The sequence below is a fragment of the Bos taurus genome, chromosome 19, assembly GCF_002263795.3.
Source record: "Bos taurus isolate L1 Dominette 01449 registration number 42190680 breed Hereford chromosome 19, ARS-UCD2.0, whole genome shotgun sequence".
Lineage (NCBI taxonomy): Eukaryota > Metazoa > Chordata > Mammalia > Artiodactyla > Bovidae > Bos > Bos taurus.
In genome coordinates this window covers 5,696,497-5,716,949 of record NC_037346.1, presented here as the reverse complement: position 1 = coordinate 5,716,949, position 20,453 = coordinate 5,696,497, and the positions used below count along the sequence as shown (strand labels likewise).

General features: G+C 42.2%; 1 protein-coding gene across 1 annotated transcript; it reads left to right on the top strand.

Annotated features, from left to right (window-relative positions):
* Positions 1–362: 362 nt before the first annotated feature.
* Positions 363–1,685, top strand: SMIM36 (small integral membrane protein 36). The gene has a single exon (XM_059878376.1). It carries the CDS (start codon positions 858–860, stop codon positions 1,137–1,139), a length of 282 nt encoding a protein of 93 aa, XP_059734359.1. The 5' UTR covers positions 363–857; the 3' UTR covers positions 1,140–1,685.
* The last annotated feature ends 18,768 nt before the right edge of the window (positions 1,686–20,453 follow it).

The window sequence follows — 20,453 nt, the reverse complement described above, 5'->3', positions numbered from 1 at the left end:
ATGACCAACCTAGACAGCATATTAAAAAGCAGAGACATTACTTTCCAACAAAAGTCCATCTAGTCAAGGCTATGGTTTTTCTAGTAGTCATGTATGGATGTGAGAGTTGGACCATAAAGAAAGCTGAGCACCAAAGAATTGATGCTTTTGAACTGTGGTGCTGGAGAAGACTCTTGAGAGTCCTTTGGATTGCAAGGAGATCCAACCAGTCCATCCTAAAGGAAGTCAGTCCTGAATATTCACTGAAAGGACTGATGCTGAAGCTGAAACTGCAGTACTCTGGCCACTTGATGCGAAGGGCTAACTTATTTGAAAAGACCCTGATGCTGAGAAAGATTGAAGGCGGGAGGAGAAGGGGACAAGATGAGATGGTTGGATGGCATCACTCACTCAGTGGACATTAGTTTGAGCAGGCTCTGGGAGTTGGTGATGGACAGGGAGGCCTGGCGTGCTGCAGTCCATGGGGTCACGAAGAGTTGGACACGACTGAGTGACTGAACTGACTGACTGAACTGATTTTCTTCTGCTCAACAAAGCTGTTTGGACACTGAATGGACCTCCTGCTTACATACCACACCTGGGTAGCATATGAACTATCTCTTTTTCTCTTTCTCTCTCTATGTAGGCGAAGTGATGAGAGACAGTGTCTGTGCTTTGGTAGCTGTAGTATTAGCAGAAGAGCTTAAGTTATTAAACCGGGCAGCTTTAATCTGTGAAGTCTCCTGGAGCAGTAGGGATTAATGTATTTTTATTCCAGAGCCAATGTAGCTATTCCATCAAGCTAGGGTTTGCTCCCAGAACCCTCAACTGGCCCCACTGCCCTGCTCTAAACCCACTTCCCAACCGTGTGCCATGTGATGGAGTTCTACTTAGAGATCGACCCTGTCACCTTGAACCTGATCATCCTAGTCTCCAGCTACGTCATCTTGCTCCTGGTTTTCCTTATCTCCTGCGTGCTCTATGACTGCCGAGGCAAGGACCCCAGTAAGGAGTACGCACCCGAGGCCTCCCTGGATGCCCAGCCCTCCATCCGCCTGGTGGTGATGCAGCAAGGCTCCCCGGGGGCCCCCTGGGCACGGAGGTCCAGCCTCCACTTTGGGAATCACACCCCACTGGGGAAGAAGAGCACCGTGGTGTAAGCCTGGCTGGGGGATACTGGGAGAGAACACAAGAGGCTGTGGACAAGCCGGTCCCCACGGGCTACAGCGCTGTCTGCACACACGTCTCGCTGGCCTATGCAAGTGGGAGCTCTGCCTTCCTTTCTGCTTTCTCGTCATCCTCCTTGTGGATAAAGCAACTATTTAAGGTAAGAAGCCCACAGTGGCCTTTGGTCAAGGCCTCCAGGTACAAAATCTTAGCAATACTATTGGTTAGTCAAAGCTGGTTACAAGCACATTCCTGATGAAGCTGTCCTTGCAACTTCTAGGAGATACTAACGTTTGAGTAAAGATTTAAAGAAGAGAATGCAATAGTGTGTGTGTGTGTGTGTGTGTGTGTGTGTAATGAGAAATGGAACTAGCTCAAATCTACTGCATACTTTGCATATCCTCTCTTTTCAAGGCAACCATTGAGCTTTCCCAGACTTAAGATTATAACTATTTCTATAAATGCCAGCTCTTCACATTCTACTTCTCACTGTGGGTCAATAAAATGAACACAGTAATTGAAGAGTGTGGTGATTAACCATGAAGTTGATTCAGACCCTGCCTCCTCCACTTACTAGCTGTATGACCAGAGCCATTTGTTTGTGGTCAAACTCAGAGCTAGTGGTCAGACCTCCAGGCTGTTAGGGTTATCTAAACAAGTTTATTTACTGAAAACACTTGAGACGATGCTTGGCACATAAGGTGAGCTGCTATGATGAATATTAGCAGTATTCCCTTTCACCCCTCTGATCAAGATGTTTAATCTTCAGTCCTCAAATCTGACCCAGAGAAGGCAGTGGCACCCCACTCCAATACTCTTGCCTGGAAAATCCCATGGGCGGAGGAGACTGGTGGGCTGCAGTCCATGGGGTCGCAAAGAGTCAGACACGACTGAGTGACTTCACTTTCACTTTTCACTTTCATGCATCGGAGAAGGAAATGCCAACTCACTCCAGTGTTCTTGCCTGTGAAATCCCAGGGGCGGGGGAGCCTGGTGGGCTGCCGTCTATGGGGTCACACAGAGTCAGACACGACTGAAGCGACTTAGCAGCAGCAGCAGCAAGTCTGACCTGGTCCAATGCAAAGTTACTGAGGACTCTGCAAAAGTTATCAGGGCCCATGGCTTGGTGTTTCAGTCCCCCCAGCGCTACTTGCTGTCTTCTTGTCCTCTTTCTTTGTTGCTGCTGCTGCTGCTAAGTCGCTTCAGTCGTGTCCGACTCTGTGCGACCCCACAGACGGCAGCCCACCAGGCTCCCCCGTCCCTGGGATTCTCCAGGCAAGAACACTGGAGTGGGTTGCCCTTTCCTTCTCCATCTTTGTTGCTACTAATCATAAATTTATTTTCCTGCTCATTCATTTATTTGCACAATTTTTTTTTTTAATTAATTCAAACCCATGCCTCCTGCGTTGGAAGCCTGGAGTCTTAACCACCTTTTGAATTAGCATCTCCATTGTATATATGTGTTTTTATTAACCCTCCCTTCTGTGAGCTCAGAGCAACTTACATGTTCACTTGTTGATTTACTAAACCCCTTTTTCTAGTCAGGCCCTGTCGGAATACAAAGAAATGAGTGTGTCATGACCCCCCTCCTTTTGTTGCCTAAAAGGAAAAGGAGGAATCAGGCGTGACTCAGAGGATGAAGGACAAGAAAGCACTGCCAAGCCTCTGCTAGGAATTTGCCCAGAGCTCAGGAGTCTGAGGAGTCACGGGTGCCTAGCACACAGAAGGGGCTCAAGAAACATCTGAACAATGTTGAGTAAACAATATCCTCTTAGACTCAGGCTTCAAAGACAAGATGATTTGTCTTGAAAGTTATTAAGCAACCATTTTTCTAGGAGGACAGAAGTGTGCTGGGGGCTTCTTTCTCAGTAGGATAGGAGATGGCATTTTAGACAGAACAGATAGTATAGACAGAGATTAGAGAGTTCACGGATTGTGACAGTTTGATGGCTTCCAAAACTTGGGAGGAAAAAATGAGAAATTAAATTTCATTTTAACTTATAGAAAACTTAAAGAGGAGATACTGTCCCAGTCTGCCCTGTTAACTTCAGCAGTGGGTCTTTGGATAAAGAAAACCCCAGTAATTTCATTTTCATAATTTAAAATTTTTCTTTATATTTTATCATAAAATCATATTTTCTCTTAAATGTGTGATTTGAAAATTATATTGAAAATCTTTCAGAGGAACTTTTTTCTTTTATACTCAAAAATCATCTTTACCTTAATAGTTAAAATATAAAATGAATGGGAAAATAGAGTAAATTCACAGGCTGCTTCTAAGAACTTGCCCTTGCCCTAGTGTGAACTTCACCTGGACTAACCTTATTTACTTCCCCATCATGGGGATATGTATATAAATTAGTGGAGACAAAAATATATCAGTGAAGAAAAAAAACCCATGGGCCACAAAAAAACTGATGGCAAAAATATTAATTGTAATCCTAACTTTCAATTATATTTCAATCCCATATTGTGGTCAGTTGAAGAGAAAAAATTAACAGATGGAAGGAAAGAAAAATAAATTCTAAGAGAAAGGAGAAGAACAGAAAACCAAATAGTTAAAATAACAACTACAACAGAAAAGGGAACAGAAATAAAGTCAGAGGAAAGAAAAAAGAAGGAAAGGAGGAAACCAAAGACACTCTAAGGTGAAGGTTGGAATAAAGGGTATTAAGCTTTTCCACGTCTTTGTTTCATTTGATTTGTGGTTCATTTGGAGTTGTGTTCTCCAAAAGGAACAAGCTTTCCAGCTTTTAAAACAATCTTTTCTGCATGGCAATGTACACTTAGAATCTTATAAGAAGTATCTTTAAGAATTTTACCAATGAGGAAATAGCCCAGAAGGAAGAGTGATTTCCCCAAGAACACTTGGCTTCCGGACAGACGCAAAGATCCCATTATTCCCTTTCCCTTATTTGTCCTCCAGTCGTCTTTCAGGTAAGCATGATCTCTTACCTGTTTGTATTTTAAAACTTTATGATTTATTTCTTATTTCTCAAATGAAGTTTTAATTCCCAGTGGAATTTTTAGTTGCACAGTTATGAAACTAATGTCTTAAAGCCTGGTGAAATGGATGCCAACTAGAACCAAGGAGTTCCTTTTATAGTCAAATTCTACAGCCTTATTTTTGCTTCGTTTGGGAATTAAGGCTCCCTTATTTCACCTTCTTTTAATTTTAACATTATTCTCCCATCACGCACCATTTTTATTAAAGCAAATGCAGTATTTTGGCTTTATCTGGATGACAGCCATGGGAAGGACACAAACAAAACACTTTCAAGGCAAAGGAAAGGAGGACGAGAATAGAGGTTTATCAGGAATCTACTGCGTAACAGACCCTTTTTATTCACATCTCTTTTAATCCTCACCCTCCCCTGTGAGACAGACACAACTAAGGGTCGTTTAAAGATAAGAAAATGGAGGCTCAGGAAGACACTACAACTTGTGCAAGGCCACGCAGCTGGTCTGCGTGGGAGGCAGCGTCTGAATTCAGTCCTCAGCGTGTCGCCTCTGCTCTCGATGTTTTCTCAGCCATCCACACCCGTGTTTGTTCTTCGTTTCCTCTCTCCCATGCTAGAATCACATACCTGGGAGGTTGCTCGATAAAAGTTGTTAAACAGTCTAACGGTTTTTCACATTTTCTCTTCTGAATAAGATGACTGCGGTTTCCAGCAAAGAAAAAATAAATTAGGATAATTGGGCCAGAGAATTTTCTGATGTTCCAAAAGACACCGAGATAAGCGGCCTAAGGCAGAGCTCTGTACCAGAAATGCCAAGCTCAAAACCTTCTGTCAGTACCTGCTGTTACTGCGGAAACCTTTCCCAACTTAAACATGTTAATGTTGGTGAGGTTTAGAATGATATACATAAACTATCTGGCATATGGTAGGATTCCAACACAGTGAAGTGAAGGGAAAGTCGCTCAGTCGTGTCCAACTCTTTGTGACCCCATGAACTATACAGTCCAGGGAATTCTCCAGGCCAGAATACTGGAGTGGGTAGCCTTTCCCTTCTCCAGGGGATCTTCCCAACCCAGGGACTGAACCCAGGTCTCCCACATTGCAGGAGGATTCTTTATCAGCTGAGCCACAAGGGAAGCCCAACAATACTGGAATGGGTAGCCTATCCCTTCTCCAGGGGATCTTCCCAACCCAGAAATCGAACTGGAGTCTCCTGCATTGCAGGCGGATTCTCTACCAACTGAGCCATCAGGGAAGCCCATTAAATATAAAGTTAATGTTGGTGAGGTTTAGTGTGATATCCATAAAATATCTGGCATATGGTAGGATTTCAACACAATGAAAGCCACTGTTATTATAATACCAGCTGATAAGGTGAAATTGTATGGGAGCCCCGTCACTCCAAGGTGGAGATGCTCCTGAAGACTCAGGTTTGTTTTGGGGCGCTTCAAGGAGAAGCAGGATGGGGTTGGAGAGCTGCCACACATCACAGGAATTTGGAAATAAGAGAAAGTGTCTGTGACGAGTTGAAGATGGGTGTTCAAGTCATTACCCCTGCTACTGCCGAATGTGATCCTGTTTTGAAACAGCATCAGTGCTGGTGTAATTAGATAAGAGGAGGTCATAGTGGAGCCAAGCAGACCCCTAATCCAACATGACTGGTGTCCTTCTGAAAAAGGGAATCTAGACACAGACATACACATAAGGAGAATGTCTGTGAAGACTATTCTACCACTTGTCAAGGAGCTCAGACAGTAAAGAATCTGCCTGCAATGCAGGAGACCTGGCTTCAATCTCTGGGTCAGGAAGATCCCCCGGAAAAGGGAATGGCTACTCAATCCAGGATTCTTGCCTGGAGAATTTCATGGACAGAGGACCCTGGCGGACTACAGTCCATGGGGTTGCAAACAGTCAGACACAACTGGGCTATTAACACACACACCAGAGGTAAGAGAGAGGTCCAGAACAGATCCTACACTAGTGCCTTTGAAGCAAACATGATCCTGCCAACATCTTGATCTCAGACTTCTTGCCTCCAGAACTGTGAGACAATAAATTCCTGTTGTTTAAGCCACTTAAAAGTGTGAGTCACTCAGTCACATCTGACTTTTTGTGAACCCATGGAGAGTAGCCCACAGGTTCCTCTGTCCATGGGATTCTCCAGGGAAGAATACTGGAGTGGGTTGCCATTCCCCTCTCCAGGGGATCTTCCCAACCCAGGGATTGCACCTGGGTCTTCTGCATTGCAGGCAGATTCTTTACCATTTGAGCCAAATTTGGAGCCACTTGGTTTATGGTAGTTGTTAGGATAGGTTTTAAAGTGAAAGTGAAGTTGCTCAGTTGTGTCTGACTCTTTGCGATCCCATGGACTGTAGTCTACCAGGCTTCTCTGTCCATGGGATTTTCTAGGCAAGAGTACTGGAGTAGGTTGCCATTTCCAAGATAATGTTTGCAACACATAATGGGATGCTTAATATTTCAAGGTCCTTTGGGGTTAGTTTCTGGAGAAGGCAATGGCACCCCACTCCAGTACTCTTGCCTGGAAAATCCCATGGACAGAGGAGCCTGGTAAGCTACAGTCCATGGGGTCGAAAAGAGTCGGACACAACTGAGCAGCTTCACTTTCACTTGGGGTTAGTGACATGATTCTTTTGGCTATGATACCATGCTGAGTTGGGGCCTTGGGCAGAAGCTAGAAGGCCAAGCTTTTTCACAGTTACCTGGGAAATCGACCTACACAGAGTAATCATTTGCTGTGATTTTAAGGAGAGTGGAGTACAGGAGAAATGTCTTTAGAAGGAAGATGTGCCGTGGTTTTGCTTCACAGAATGGAAAGGGTAACCGAGAGGCCTAAGAGCAAGGAACTCTCACTTCTATAAACTGGAAGAGCCAGTCACAAAGAAAAGATAGTATTGAGGCCAAGTGCAAACCTACTGGGATGAAGGAAGAAAAGAAACTAAGAACTAGCCCTCAGAACTAGCCCTAAAGAACCCACATCCCTCCAGTTAGGCCATCGTTACTTCAAAAGCCACTTAGTCAGTGCCAGATACACACTGTTCTCACTGCCAGAAAATTTGTAGGAGGAGGAACCCATTGTTCTTAGTTTAGGGACAAGGGAATTTCAGATTGTCTTGTCTGAACCTTTAGGGGACAGAATGGGATGCACAGAGCCCTGGGACCCTGGCTCAGCCCCGAGTTTGCCTGTAGTTTCACAGCAGCTCAGAGTCTATGCAGAGTAGCAGAGCATACTCAGCAGGGTCTACTGAGTGCACACTTTTGCAGTGCATCCCTCACTGCCTTTACTTTCAGGGAACACCAATAACACAATCCTCTTGAGGCGGGCAAAAGCCCCTGAAAACTAGAGGACACAGCCCAGTGTTGCTCAAGAGCACGAAGAACAGGCCTTTCCTCATTATTTCATCTTCCCTGAGAACAGTGTCTTTCCCCTGCTGTAACAGTTCACCTCGACTTTGACCTTTCGGGGCTGTCACTGTTCCAGATAAGGGTTTGTGACACTAAGATTAAGAAAGATCTCAGTTATTTCACATCCTCCTAAGACAGTGGGAAATTGTCTGCACATACTTATTCTTCGTTCAAAGCTTCTCAGTACTTGACTGTTACTAAATTAGACACCGGCCATGTGATAGGATCTGCTGGTTCTCTGTTGGGTGCATCTACAGCTCGGGGGGCTCACCTGTGATCTCAGATTGAAAGCTGTGCAAGGCTTATGAGAGACTAGAAAAATATGGACTTGGTGAGGATGAAGGAGACCAGGGAGAGAGAAGCCTGTGGCTCCACGGGGAGGCTTAGAATTGGCCAACAGGACGGCAGGGGAAACGCGGCAGTGGAATTTGGAGTCTGAACTGTTTATCAGAATTGATAAGGACGCTCTTACCACGGAAATTTACCTATGACACGTTGCTTGCCATTAAGGAAGGCAGAAAACCTAATATTACAACAGAGTTTTGGAGAAGAATTTCTATGTAACAGTCATTAGACACATAATCAGGAGGAAAATCAGGTCCAGTTAAGGAAACAATCGGTTTCTTAAACGACAAGAAAGTCTACCCTAATTTAACCTAAATCTCTTCTGTTCTTATACTTTATCATCATTTTCTCTCATTTGCCCTTTCTGAGTTTTATTAAAAAAAAAAAAAGCACTGTTTATATGGTGATTTGTATAAACATCTCTCATGAAAGAATCCAATCAGACTACACCACAGAATATAGTAAGTTTGGTGATCACAGTGATAGCATATTGATGAATCACCATCAGTCGTGAGGTGTCCACAAGTCATGTGTTAACTAAAAATAAGTTACCTAAGTTTGTGAATGATTTACCTATTTTTAAATTTGGGGTGAACTAAAGGTAATCTCAATCACAATGCCATTGTCACTTCCGTGTATTCCAGCGTCGTTGCTGGGGCAGCACAGGTACGAGCACAGTGACAGCTAACACGGAAGCAATTGTGTATATTATGGCTATTGATCACTCATTAATTTGACAAATATTTGACCTACCTTTTACAGGCCTTGTGCCAGGCCCAAGAAATACATTAAGCCCACAACAGATGCAAGTCTCGTCCTCACAAATCTTGCCAAGTAGCCGGAAAAACTCCTAAACACTTTGCATATATTGTCTGCCTCTTCATATAAGTTACCTCTTAGTTACTCTAAGAGGTACTGACCTTTTCCCAATCTTATGTATTTTGGGCAGCTAAGACTCTAAAGCCCATTCTCCAAACCAGTGACCTCCAAGCACCTCTGAGCCTATGTTCCTTTCAGTAAAGAAAAATTTATTATTCATCTCTGTGTGTATATTTCAATAAGTATACATTGATTTAAAATACATATTTAAGTTAAGTCTAGATTTGTAGCTAGTTATACTTTATATATACCTACTATGCTTTATACATACACATATGTATTTACACATTTTATTGCATTACAAATTTTCTTATTCACTTCACCTTGGAGACCACTGCTCCACACCATTCCACCACATTGCTCCCATATTTTGTCTGTGTATAAGGGGAATAATCTGCCTCTAATCTCTCCCCACCTAACTCTAGGTTTTGCTCTGGATGAATGGGGTTGGGAAACTTGTCTAGGAAATTTTTTTTTTTTTTAATAATGAGCAGTAGTTTTCAAGTTTGGACTAGATCTTTGTACAGCTAAGGCTGCTTTGGCAAATTCCTTGATGAGTTTTTTTTTTTTTCTAATATGCAAAGGCAAGTTCTTCTACTTTGTAAATCCTATTCCTTTATTTTGAATTCTCTTTTCTGGCTGGATCTTAAACATCTCCAACAAAAGAGGCCAGTGTGCCTGTCTCAGCACCCCCAGCACCCAGTAAAGGACTGAACACATCAGGAAATATTCATCCTATTGGAGAAAGGGAGACGTCTTACTTCAGCTGTAGAATAGGAATGACTATCCCATGGAAACAAACTGCCCCAGACACAGAAGGGAGCTGTGACGTCCCCACGTCACGGAGCAGGGCTGCTCTGACGTCCCCACGCAGTACGTAATCTTGTAATGAGCGAAGCAGCCGGGATGATGCTGGGCCGCCCCCCTCTGCTCCCCCACAGGCACATGGCGAAGAGGCTGGGCAACCAGAGCAGTGGAGGTGAGTCCCTCCACCTCTCCATCCATTCCCGGCACCACCAAACCACCCAGCTTCCTCTTTCCCTCTGATTTCTCCTCTACTAAACCACCAGGAAAACAACTGCAAGTTCTCCTGTACTTTGTCCTGCCACATGTCAACTCTGCTGCTGAAATAGGAGTAAAGGGAGCAGGATACAACCTTTGAAAGAACGATATAGCCATAGGACATGACAAAGACTGGTTAGAACCAACTGGGTCCAAGATGGCAGAAGATTTGACTTCCAGTAGACCTTGAGCTTCATTCTATACTCATTTAATATGTCGGCATATGCTAAGTCACATGCCCACTGGGGCTGTGACAGTTCTGAGGCTAATCATAAAAAGTCAAAAAGTGGGCAGTGGCCCAATTTCTGGAAATCCTGGCTCCTTCTCCAAAATAATCAGAATAATCCTCTCATTTATAAGCCTATGAAATTACCCAGCCCGTAGAAACTAATCACACCATCTTTCAAGCCTTTCTTGCCTTCCAAGATGGCCCACACTGTCTGTGGAATGTGTGTCTCTCTAAATAAATCCACTTCTTATCTATCACTTTATTCTCCAAATTCTTTCCTGTCTAAGGAAGAACTTTAAATTCACCATAAATACTCACTTCCTGGAAGGCTTCAGGCCCCACTTGCTCACCTAGAGAAGAAAGTAGTGAAGTTAATTAGCAGCCACCCAAGGTCCGTCCAGCTCTGGCTTGTTTGACCCCACATCTCTCCTTTCTCCTGACCTTTCCTCTCTCCTGGCATTTTAGGATGAAACAACTACAGATAGGAGGATTCGTCCTGAAAATATGCCTTTGGTTGGGGCATTGTTGTTGATCAGGGAGCCGCAAAGGAGGCTTAATGGAGGGCTGAGTCCTTTTCTTTCACAGGAGTCGTATACACACCCCATTTTCGAACATGTTTTCCATCTGACATTTCAAATAACTACCCCCACGTTGGTGCTTCTTCAAGTCAAGGTCTGTTTTGCACTCTTTGGAAGGAGCATAAACTGTGACAAATGGTCTCAGTTTAGGCGTCTGGTGATGCATTGATTTCTAGTTGCTGGGATATATTAACAAACTTATTGTCCCCAAATGTAAAAATAATGAACTTACCACCAAGCGTGAAACACTGACAATGTGAAACAGATTGGATTTATTGGAGCCTCAGAGACAGTCCTTAATTTTTAGTAGAACATTGCCTTTTATTTCCATCCTAAGTGAATTCAACTGCCTTCCCCCTAAAAACTCGTTTCCACATAGTCACAGCGGTCAGGAATTAAAATGCTTTTTTGTAAGTGGATGTATTAGTTAGAGATTGTGCTCAGCTATGACTAACATGACACAAAACCCAGAGGCTGAAACATAATGAAGGCTGTTACCTCTCCTGCATCTTGAAGTTGGGAGGGAGATGGTTCAACCAAGTACAATGGCTCCAAGATACCCCAAGGGCCCAGGAACCTTTGCTTTTCCCCATCAGCTTTCCTTCATGATTTCTAACTCTGAGGTTATCTTCTTTGTACAAAATCGCCACGGCATTGCCAAACCTTTCATCTGCGTTCCGGGCAAAGAGAGAGAGGAATAAGAAGGGAAGGGCAAAGAGGCATCATGCTCATGATACCAGTCAAATAGGCTCAACAACTTCCACTCATATTTCACTGGCTAGAACTTAATCAAAGGTCTTCCCCACTGTCTCTGGAAGGTGCAGTTTTTATGGATACATTGATATTCTCCCCCAACCCCCACCAACTCAGAGTTTCTTTGGAAAAGAAAAGGGAGAGAATGAATTTGGTGTACTCAACTGCCCTAGTGGGATTGTTTTCCTTCTCAAATTAATACCTGTTTGTTAAGGTAAACTTAAAAACTCTGGAAACAGAAAAGAAAGATAATGATGATTTCAACTACCCTAAGTGATCTCCGGTAGTATTTAGTGTAATTGCATGGTTGGGTTTTTTTTACTAGTATTTGTGTATTGCTGATTGCATGTTTCCGACTGTAAAAGGACTATCTATCCTTTAGGGAAAATTTGAGCAAAGTATAGAAAATAAAATAGGAAACACCCATAACACAGAGATAATCACCATACTATTTTGCTGCATTTTCTGCCACTTGTACGTACATTTTTCATATTAGTAATCAGAGTGTGTGTATGTATAAGGTGGTATCTTTCTTTTGCTTTCTAAATAAAATAACTGAATTTACATATGACCCTACTGTCTCCCTTTTATTGGCATTCCAAATTGTGGTTGCAAAGCTGTTTGGAAGGTGCCTGAAGTAGGAGAGAGTGAGTAGCACAGACCGGTTTTCTCCAGCTCTGCTTCTGGGAGGCCGTACAGCAGATTTGGCTGACTTCTCACTCTCATTCTAAGACTGTGTCATATGCTCTCCTTTCTGTACTTTTCCTTCTTAATAAATGTCAAGTGTACGTGCCAAGAGGTAACATGATTCTTCAGGGAACGTGAGCTGTCATGCCTATTCTTACTGCATGGCTCACAGAGGTGGATAATGCTCTGACTTGTAAAGCCTAGAATCTCATGGCCCCAGTCCCAAACCCTAGTGCAACAGTACGGAGCAGCAGAAAGGAAAAGTGCCATGCTCAAGGTCACACGGCATGGTCAGTACCAAAACCCAGGCCTCCCAAGTACCTTTCTAGTGATTTTCCAATCTACTTGAGATGCTTTGGGTGGTGCAACTGATTGGTAAACTTCAAAGATGTTATGAGTCACAAAAAACACACAACCAAATAGAACCAGTTGCTAAAGGCATTAACTTTAAAATAACTTTAAAGAGTTGATGGCACCCCACTCCAGTACTCTTGCCTGGAAAATCCCATGGATGGAGAAACCTGGTGGGCTGCAGTCCATGGAGTCGCTAGGAGTCGGACACGACTGAGCGACTTCCCTTTCACTTTTCACTTTCATGCATTGGAGAAGGAAATGGCAATCCACTCCAGTGTTCTTGCCTGGAGAATCCCAGGGATGGGGAGCCTGGTGGGCTGCCGTCTATGGGGTCGCACAAAGTCGGACACGACTGAAGCGACTTAGCAGCGGTAGCAGCAACTTGTTAAAGGTGACAATTCTCAATGGGCTATTCCATTTCATATACCTGGATTTTCAGAGACAAAAACACACTCTACAGTTTTTCCACCCATTGTTCACTTTCTATGAGCTAAAATCTTGCTAAGTGACAAAGAGTTGTGCTATAGATAATAGAATTCACAGCCTGGTCAGAGAGATGAGAGACATGAGCCAATATGGCACATTCATACAATAGAATGTCATGCAAGTGTGAAAGGGAATGAGGTCAATCTGTGGGAACTGCCGTGGGAAAGTGGCCATCATATATCATTAGAAGGAAAATGCTGATGGCAGAGGAATTTGATTGTATATGTAGCATGATCTCTTCTGTGTTCAAAAAACAAAGTACATTTACACACGTTTCGTAAGCTTAGAAAATACCTAGACAAATACACACAAAATTTTAACAGTGTAATATTCAATTGAGTGGGATTTTAAGATGGGGAAATAGCTTTTTATTTACTTGCTTTTATTCACACACTTCTAGATTTTGTTTTGGGGCTTTTTTTTTAAATCGTTTTTGGTGTTTTGTTCAGTTTGGGGTTTTGTTTGTTTGTTTGCTCTGCTGGGTCTTGTGGCACACAGGCTCCTTGTTGCCATGCTCGGCCTGTTTTTCTCTCTGGCTGCAGGGACTGGGGGCTACTCTCTGGTTTCGGTTGCCTGGGCTTCTCACTGTGGTGCCTCCTCCTGTTGTGGAGCATGGCTTCTAGGCCGCACAGGCTAAGTAGTTACGGACCACAGGCTTAGTTAGCCTGCAGCATGTGAGGTCTTCATTCCCAGAAAAGGGATCAAACCCATGTCCCTTGGGTTGGCAGGCTAATTGTTAACCTGTGGATCACCAGGGAAGTCCCACACATACTTCTGTTTTTAAAATACAATTATGTATAATCAGTTTTCCCGTCATACGTTTTGAATCATTCTAGTAATTACCACACAGAAATTTTGACAATTAAGTGAACTGTCAAGAATAAAATGCTTAGAACATTGTCAGGCACATACTAAGAGCTCAATAAACATTAGCTGTTATGATGATGCTGGGATTGGGGGCAGGGGGTGAAGATGAGGGCTCACATGCTCTTGCTGAGCATATACATATATACGAACTATTTGTAGGGCAACTTAACCAGATGTATGTGCCAAAAGCCTTTACAATTTGAGAGCATCTTAACCCAGCAGTTTCACTTTCGTAAATTTCTTCGATGGAAACATAACAAAGTTTAATTAGGAGCAAAATGTTGGCAACAAGCTAAATGTTTAAAAGCAGAAATGGTTTAACAAATTATGGTGCAGCATTACAATGGAATAGTAGGCATTCATTGTAGCAGTGAATTTATTGACATGGTAATATACTAATGATATAATATTAAGTGCATAAAAGCAAATTTCCAAATAGCATATACAATATGGTTCCATTACAGTACAAAAATTATACATATGTCTGCCTAAAAGCACGTGTACTTAAGTATTATTAGTTTGATGCAAAGCTAACTGTGTGTAGTTTTCGACCATGAATTTTAAATCATTATAACTAGGCTCAAACACATTTTTATTAATCAAAGTAAGAACCATTACAATTTTTCCAATGAGAAATGTTTCTTTATTCCCATAGGGGAAAAATCTGTGTTTTGAGATCCTGGAAAGCATTTTCTGCCTACTGCTGGCTGTGGAAGCGTTTTTCCTGCTAAAAGTTGTCGAGATGCTTGAAGAAGTGGTAGTCGGTTGACGAGAGTTCAGGTGAATGTGACGGATGAGGCAAAACTTTGTAGGCCAATTCGTTCAACTTTTGAAGCATTGGTTGTGTGACATGCAGTCAGCTTCTGTCGTGGAGAATAACTGAGCCCTTTCCATTGACCAATGCCGGCTGCAGGCATTATAGTTTTCAGTGCATTTCATTGATTTACGGGCTTCCCTGGTGGCTCAGACGGTAAAGCGTCTGCCTGCAATGCAGGAGACCTGGGTTCGATCCCTGGGTCAGGAAGATTCCCCTGGAGAAGGAAATGGCAACTCACTCCATAACGGTCATCTGAGTTAAATTCACCCATTCCAGTCCATTTTAGTTTGCTGATTCCTAAAACGTCAATGTTCACTCTTGCCATCTCCTGTTTGACCACTTCCAGTTTGCCTTGATTCATGGACCTAACATTCCAGGTTCCTATGCAATATTGCTCTTTACAGCATTGAACCTTGCTTCCGTCACCAATCACATCCACAACTGGGTGTTGTTTTTGCTTTAGCTCCATCCCTTCATTCTTTCTGGAGTTATTTCTCTACTGATATCCAGTAGCACGTTGGTCACCTACTGACCTGGGGAGTTCCTCTTTCAGTACCCTATCTTTTTGCCTTTTATACTGTTCATGGGGTTCTCAAGGCAAGAATACTGAAGTGGTTTGCCATTCCCTTCTCCAGTGGACCACATTTTGTCAGACGTCTCTACCAATTCTTATGGAAACACAAAAGACCCCGAATAGCCAAAGCAGTCTTGAGAAAGAAGAATGGGAAGTGCTTTGAAGTTTCTTCTCAGTCCAGCCACTGAGCTAGTCATCGCCAGTTGTCATAATCTACTTTTAGAATGGTCAACGTTGAGTTCTTCAGCAACTTCTCGTGTAGTTCTAAGAGGATCAGCTTCAATGATCCTCTCATTTGGTCATTGTCAAGTTCCTATGGCCTACCACTACCCTCCTTATCTTCAAGGCTCTCGTCTCTTTTGCAAAACTTCTTGAATCACCACTGCACTGCATATTCATTTGTAGGTCCTGGGCCAAATGTGTTGTTGATGTTGCAAGTTGTCTCCACCGCTTTATGACCCATTTTGAACTGGAATGAGAAAACTGCTCAAATTTGCTTTCTGTCTAACATTTCCCTAGTCTAAAATAAATATAAAATAAATAGAAAGTAAAAAGTCATCAACAAAAATATACATATAAATCAATAATTATGCATTAAAATGATGCATAACCACATTTATTTAAGAATGTATTTCAATATCAAACAGCAAAATTCAATAAACGCCATTCACCCAAACGCCATTCATCCAAATGCCATTCATCCAAAAGCCAGTGGAGCCCCATGTCTAGCCTCACAGGCGGGGTACACGCAGACTCTGGGTAAACTCCCATCGGCAGGCCCAGACCCCATGTTTGGAGAAGGCTGAGTAACCCTGAGACATGCAAGTGGATGGACAAGTGTCTCTGCCATGCAGAAGGCAAAGTTCACCAAGAACAGTGATGGCAAGAAGAAAGTGACCCTCCTGACTTCTGAGGGGCCCTGAGGATGGCAAAACTGCTATTACTTTTGCACCAACCTAATATTAGTTTTGCATCTGGGAAATTGTGCAAATTTTCTTCTTTGTATTTAGATGTATTTTTCCATTTTACTACAATGAATCTCAGTCATTGTAGTTCTTCAGTTGCTAAGCTGTGTCCAACTCTTTGGGAGCCCCATGGACAGAAAGGCATTGGGGGAGCACTTCATAATGCAGCCCCCATGCCCACAGACTGGCAAGGGGACACCTCTGCCTGGTGGTCAGATGAGATGCAAGTTCTTCCAGCCTCCAAGAGTCAAGTGGGCACGTTTTTGTAGTCTTCGCTGCAGACTCAGCAGACATAGAACTGTATCTTTGTCTGACTCAGGAAGCAAACTTTTGAGTGTTATTTGAACACCAAAAGAAGGAAATAGGTGAGCAAAATTGGGCCATGTCATTGCAATCAGAAAACTCAATTTTTACGATGATCATTCTTCTAGTTTTGCCTGGTACAGTGTATGTCTTTTGTCCCAGCATAATTATGAATAACACTCTTCTGGTTTTGGTCACCCTACACACTTGGAGTTGATTCACTTGTTTCATTATTTACTTTTTAGCTGCTGTATTTCCTATACATTGTTCGGGTAAAACTTTTTTGGCAAGAGTTCTTCCTTAAAGGTTCTGTTTGCTATATATTGTCTCATGTCAAGAGATATACAATGTCTGGTTGTCCCACTTTTAGTAATAAGAAATTGATGAATGGATTCAAGTGGTGTCCACAGGGTTAAGCCATCATAAATTTCTCCATCGACCTTTCATCTCATGATTTCATTCATTGCCGATCATTGCCTGAATGATTGCATTGTTCAGTCACTAAGTCAAGTTCAGTTCAGTTCAGTTTCTCAGTCGTGTCCGACTCTTTGCAACCCCATGAACCGCAGCACACCAGGCCTCCCTGTCCATCACCAACTCCCAGAGTTCACCCAAACTCATGTCCATTGAGTCGGTGATGCCATCCAATCATCTCATCTTCTGTTGTCTCCTTATCCTCCTGCCCTCAATCTTTCCCAGCATCAGGGTCCTTTCAAATTAGTCAGCTCTTTGCATCAGGTTGCTAAAGTATTGGAGTTTCAGCTTCAACATCAGTCCTTCCAATGAACACCCAGGACTGATCTCCTTTAGGATGGACTGCTTGGATCTCCTTGCAGTCCAAGGGACCCTCGGTTCAAAAGCATCAATTCTTCGGAGCTCAGCTTTCTTTATAGTCCAACTCTCACATCCATACATGACCACTGGAAAAACCATAGCCTTGACTAGATGGACCTTTGTTGACAAAGTAATGTCTCTGCTTTTTAATATGCTGTCCAGGTTGGTCATAACTTTCCTTCCAAGGAGTAAGTGTCTTATAATTTCATGGCTGCGGTCACCATCTGCAGTGATTTTGGAGCCCAAAAAAGTAAAATCAGCCACTATTTCCACAGTTCCCCCATCTACTTGCCATGAAGTGATGGGACCAGATGCCACGATCATAGTCTTCTGAATGTTGAGTTTTAAGCCAACTTTTTCACTCTCCTCTTTCACTTTCACCAAGAGGCTCTTTAGTTCTTCTTTATGCCAAAAGGATGGTGTCATCTGCATATCTAAGGTTATTGATATTTTTCCCGGCAATCTTGATTCCAGCTTGTGGTTTTTCCAGCCCAGCGTTTCTCATGATGTACTCTGCATAGAAGTTAAATAAGCAGGGTGACAATATACAGCCTTGACGTACTCCTTTTCCTATTTGCAACCAGTCTGTTGTTCCATGTCCTTAGAAGAAATGGAGTAGCCATCATAGTCAACAAAAGAGTCTGAATGTACTTGGATGCAATCTCAAAAACAGCAAGATGATTTCTGTTCATTTCCAAGGCAAACCATTCAATATCATTGAATATCTATATCAATATATTGAATATCATTCAATATCTATGCCCCAGCCAGTAATGCTGAAGAAGCTGAACAGTTCTCTGAAGACCTACAAGACCTTCTAGAAGTAACACCCAAAAAAGATGTCCTTTTCATTATAGGAGACTGGAATGCAAAAGTAGGAAGTCAAGAAACACCTGGGGTAACAGGAAAATTTGGCCTTGGAGTACAGAATGAAGCAGGGCAAAGGCTAATGGAGTTTTGCCAAGAGAACACACTGGTCATAGCAAACACCCTCTTCCAACAACACAAGAGAAGAGTCTACACAGGGACATCACCAGATGGCCAACACCAAAATCAGATTGATGATGTTCTTTGCAGCCACAGATCAAGAAGCTCTATACAGTCAGCAAAAAGAAGACCAGAAGCTGACTGCGGCTCAGATCATGAACTCCTTATTGCCAAATTCAGACTTAAATTGAAGAAAGTGGGGAAAACCACTAGACCATTCAGGTATGACCTAAATCAAATCTCTTATGATTATACAGTGGAAGTGAGAAATAGATTTAAGGGGCTAGATCTGATAGAGTGCCTGATGAACTATGGATGGAGGTTTGTGACATTGTACAGGAGACAGGGATTAAGACCATCCCCAAGAAAAAGAAATGCAAAAAGGCAAAATGGCTGTCTGAGAAAGCCTTACAAATAGCTGTGAAAAGAAGAGAAGTGAAAAGCTATACTTCAGCTATACGTCAATACAAAATAAAAATTAAAAATTTAAGTCAAGAAGAGAAAAGGAGAAAAGGAAAGATATAAGCATCTGAATGCAGAGTTCCAAAGAATAGCAAGGAGAAATAAAGCCTTCCTCAGTGATCAGTGCAAAGAAATAGAGTCATGCGTTAGGAGTTAGAAATAATTCTAGCTCCATCACTCCTTCCACATTTATTAACTAGAATTCTTTTGTAAAGAAGTATATGCCAACCAAAGAGGGCCTACTGTATAGCACATGGAACTCTGTTCAATGTTACATGGCAGCCTTGATGGGAGGCAAGTTTGGGGGAGAATGAATACATGTATATGTACAGCTGAGTCCCTTCACTGTTCACCTGAAACTAACATAACATTGACAATCAGCTATACTTCAATACAAAATAAAAATTAAAAATTTAAGTCAAGAAGAGAAAAATAAAAAGAAGAATATCCTTCATTGGTTAGGGCTGGGTTACTTTCAGTACAGTTTATAGGAAGGGCAGAATAAACACTGAACTCATTCCTTGTGATGATCGGTTTTCAGAGTAAGGAGTTGAAACTCTTCCAATGCTGCCCAGAGTTTTGGGGTATTTTTGTTGTTGACGTTTTTTGTTTGTTTGCTTTCAGATGGGAAGATATCATTTTTTAAATGTTTGTGTCATTATGAATTCATTGAGTTCTTCTATGCTAAAGCTAAACATATTTATAAAACTAATTATCTTCATAAATTAGGAATTGTCAGTATTAGGGTTCTCCAGAGAAATAGAACTAGTGAATGTGTGTGTGTGTATATACAGTTATACACACACACACTGTATATGTATGAATGTAGAGAGAGAAAGAGATTTACTCTAAGGAGTTTTCTCACACAATTGTGGGCCTGTCAAGTTTAAAATTTGCAGAGCAGGCAGGCTGACTGAAGAGCCAGAAATGAGCCAATGTTACAACTCAAGTTTAAGGCTTCTGGAGGCAAGATCCTCTCTTAGGGAAACTTCCTCTTCTTTTAAGGCTATCAACTGATTATATGAATCTCACCTACATTATGGGAGACAATATGTTCTCCACCAAGCCAACTGACTTAAATATTGATCTGATCTAAAAACACATACCTTCACAGCAATATGTAGACTAATGTTTGACCATGGCCTACCTGGTCAAGTGACACATAAAATTAACCATCATATCACCTCTATGAAAAAAAAAAGCACTAGCAATATAAGTTAGGAAATGCAAAATGAGTGGTGGAAGCAATGCTCACTATGGGTGTTCACAGATGCAGAAGAACACTTGGGCTGAACCAAACAAGAAAGGTGTGGATCAATTATTGCTGTGTGTTTTACTGGCTTAGGTGCCAGAATGAGAGCTGCCAAGAATGGCACATGTGGGAATTCTCATGTAGCTTCTCTTCTGTAATTTATATTAGTTCACTGAGATTCAGAGTCTTCATCTGAAAATTAAGGATAGTAACATCTGTCTTACCTGCCATTACACTTTGTCATGACAGCTAAAAGAAATTATGTTTACTAAAGCACTTTGAAAACTCTTTGTTATGCAAATATAAGGTATTATTAGACTGCTTTTGTTAACAGCCAAGGGATCAGAGTGTCTAGCAAGTGTGCTTTAAAGCTGCAGCCATAAGTACAAGGCCACAATATGATGATAATCAATGACTTTCTCTTCATTTGAGAGAGACCACCACTCAGCCCCATACTTTAAGAAAAGGGAAAGCTGTTACTTCCCTAAAG

Excerpts from the sequence above, each read along its gene's own strand:
- SMIM36 (XM_059878376.1), top strand. The coding sequence starts at position 858 with ATGGAGTTCTACTTAGAGATCGACCCTGTCACCTTGAACCTGATCATC.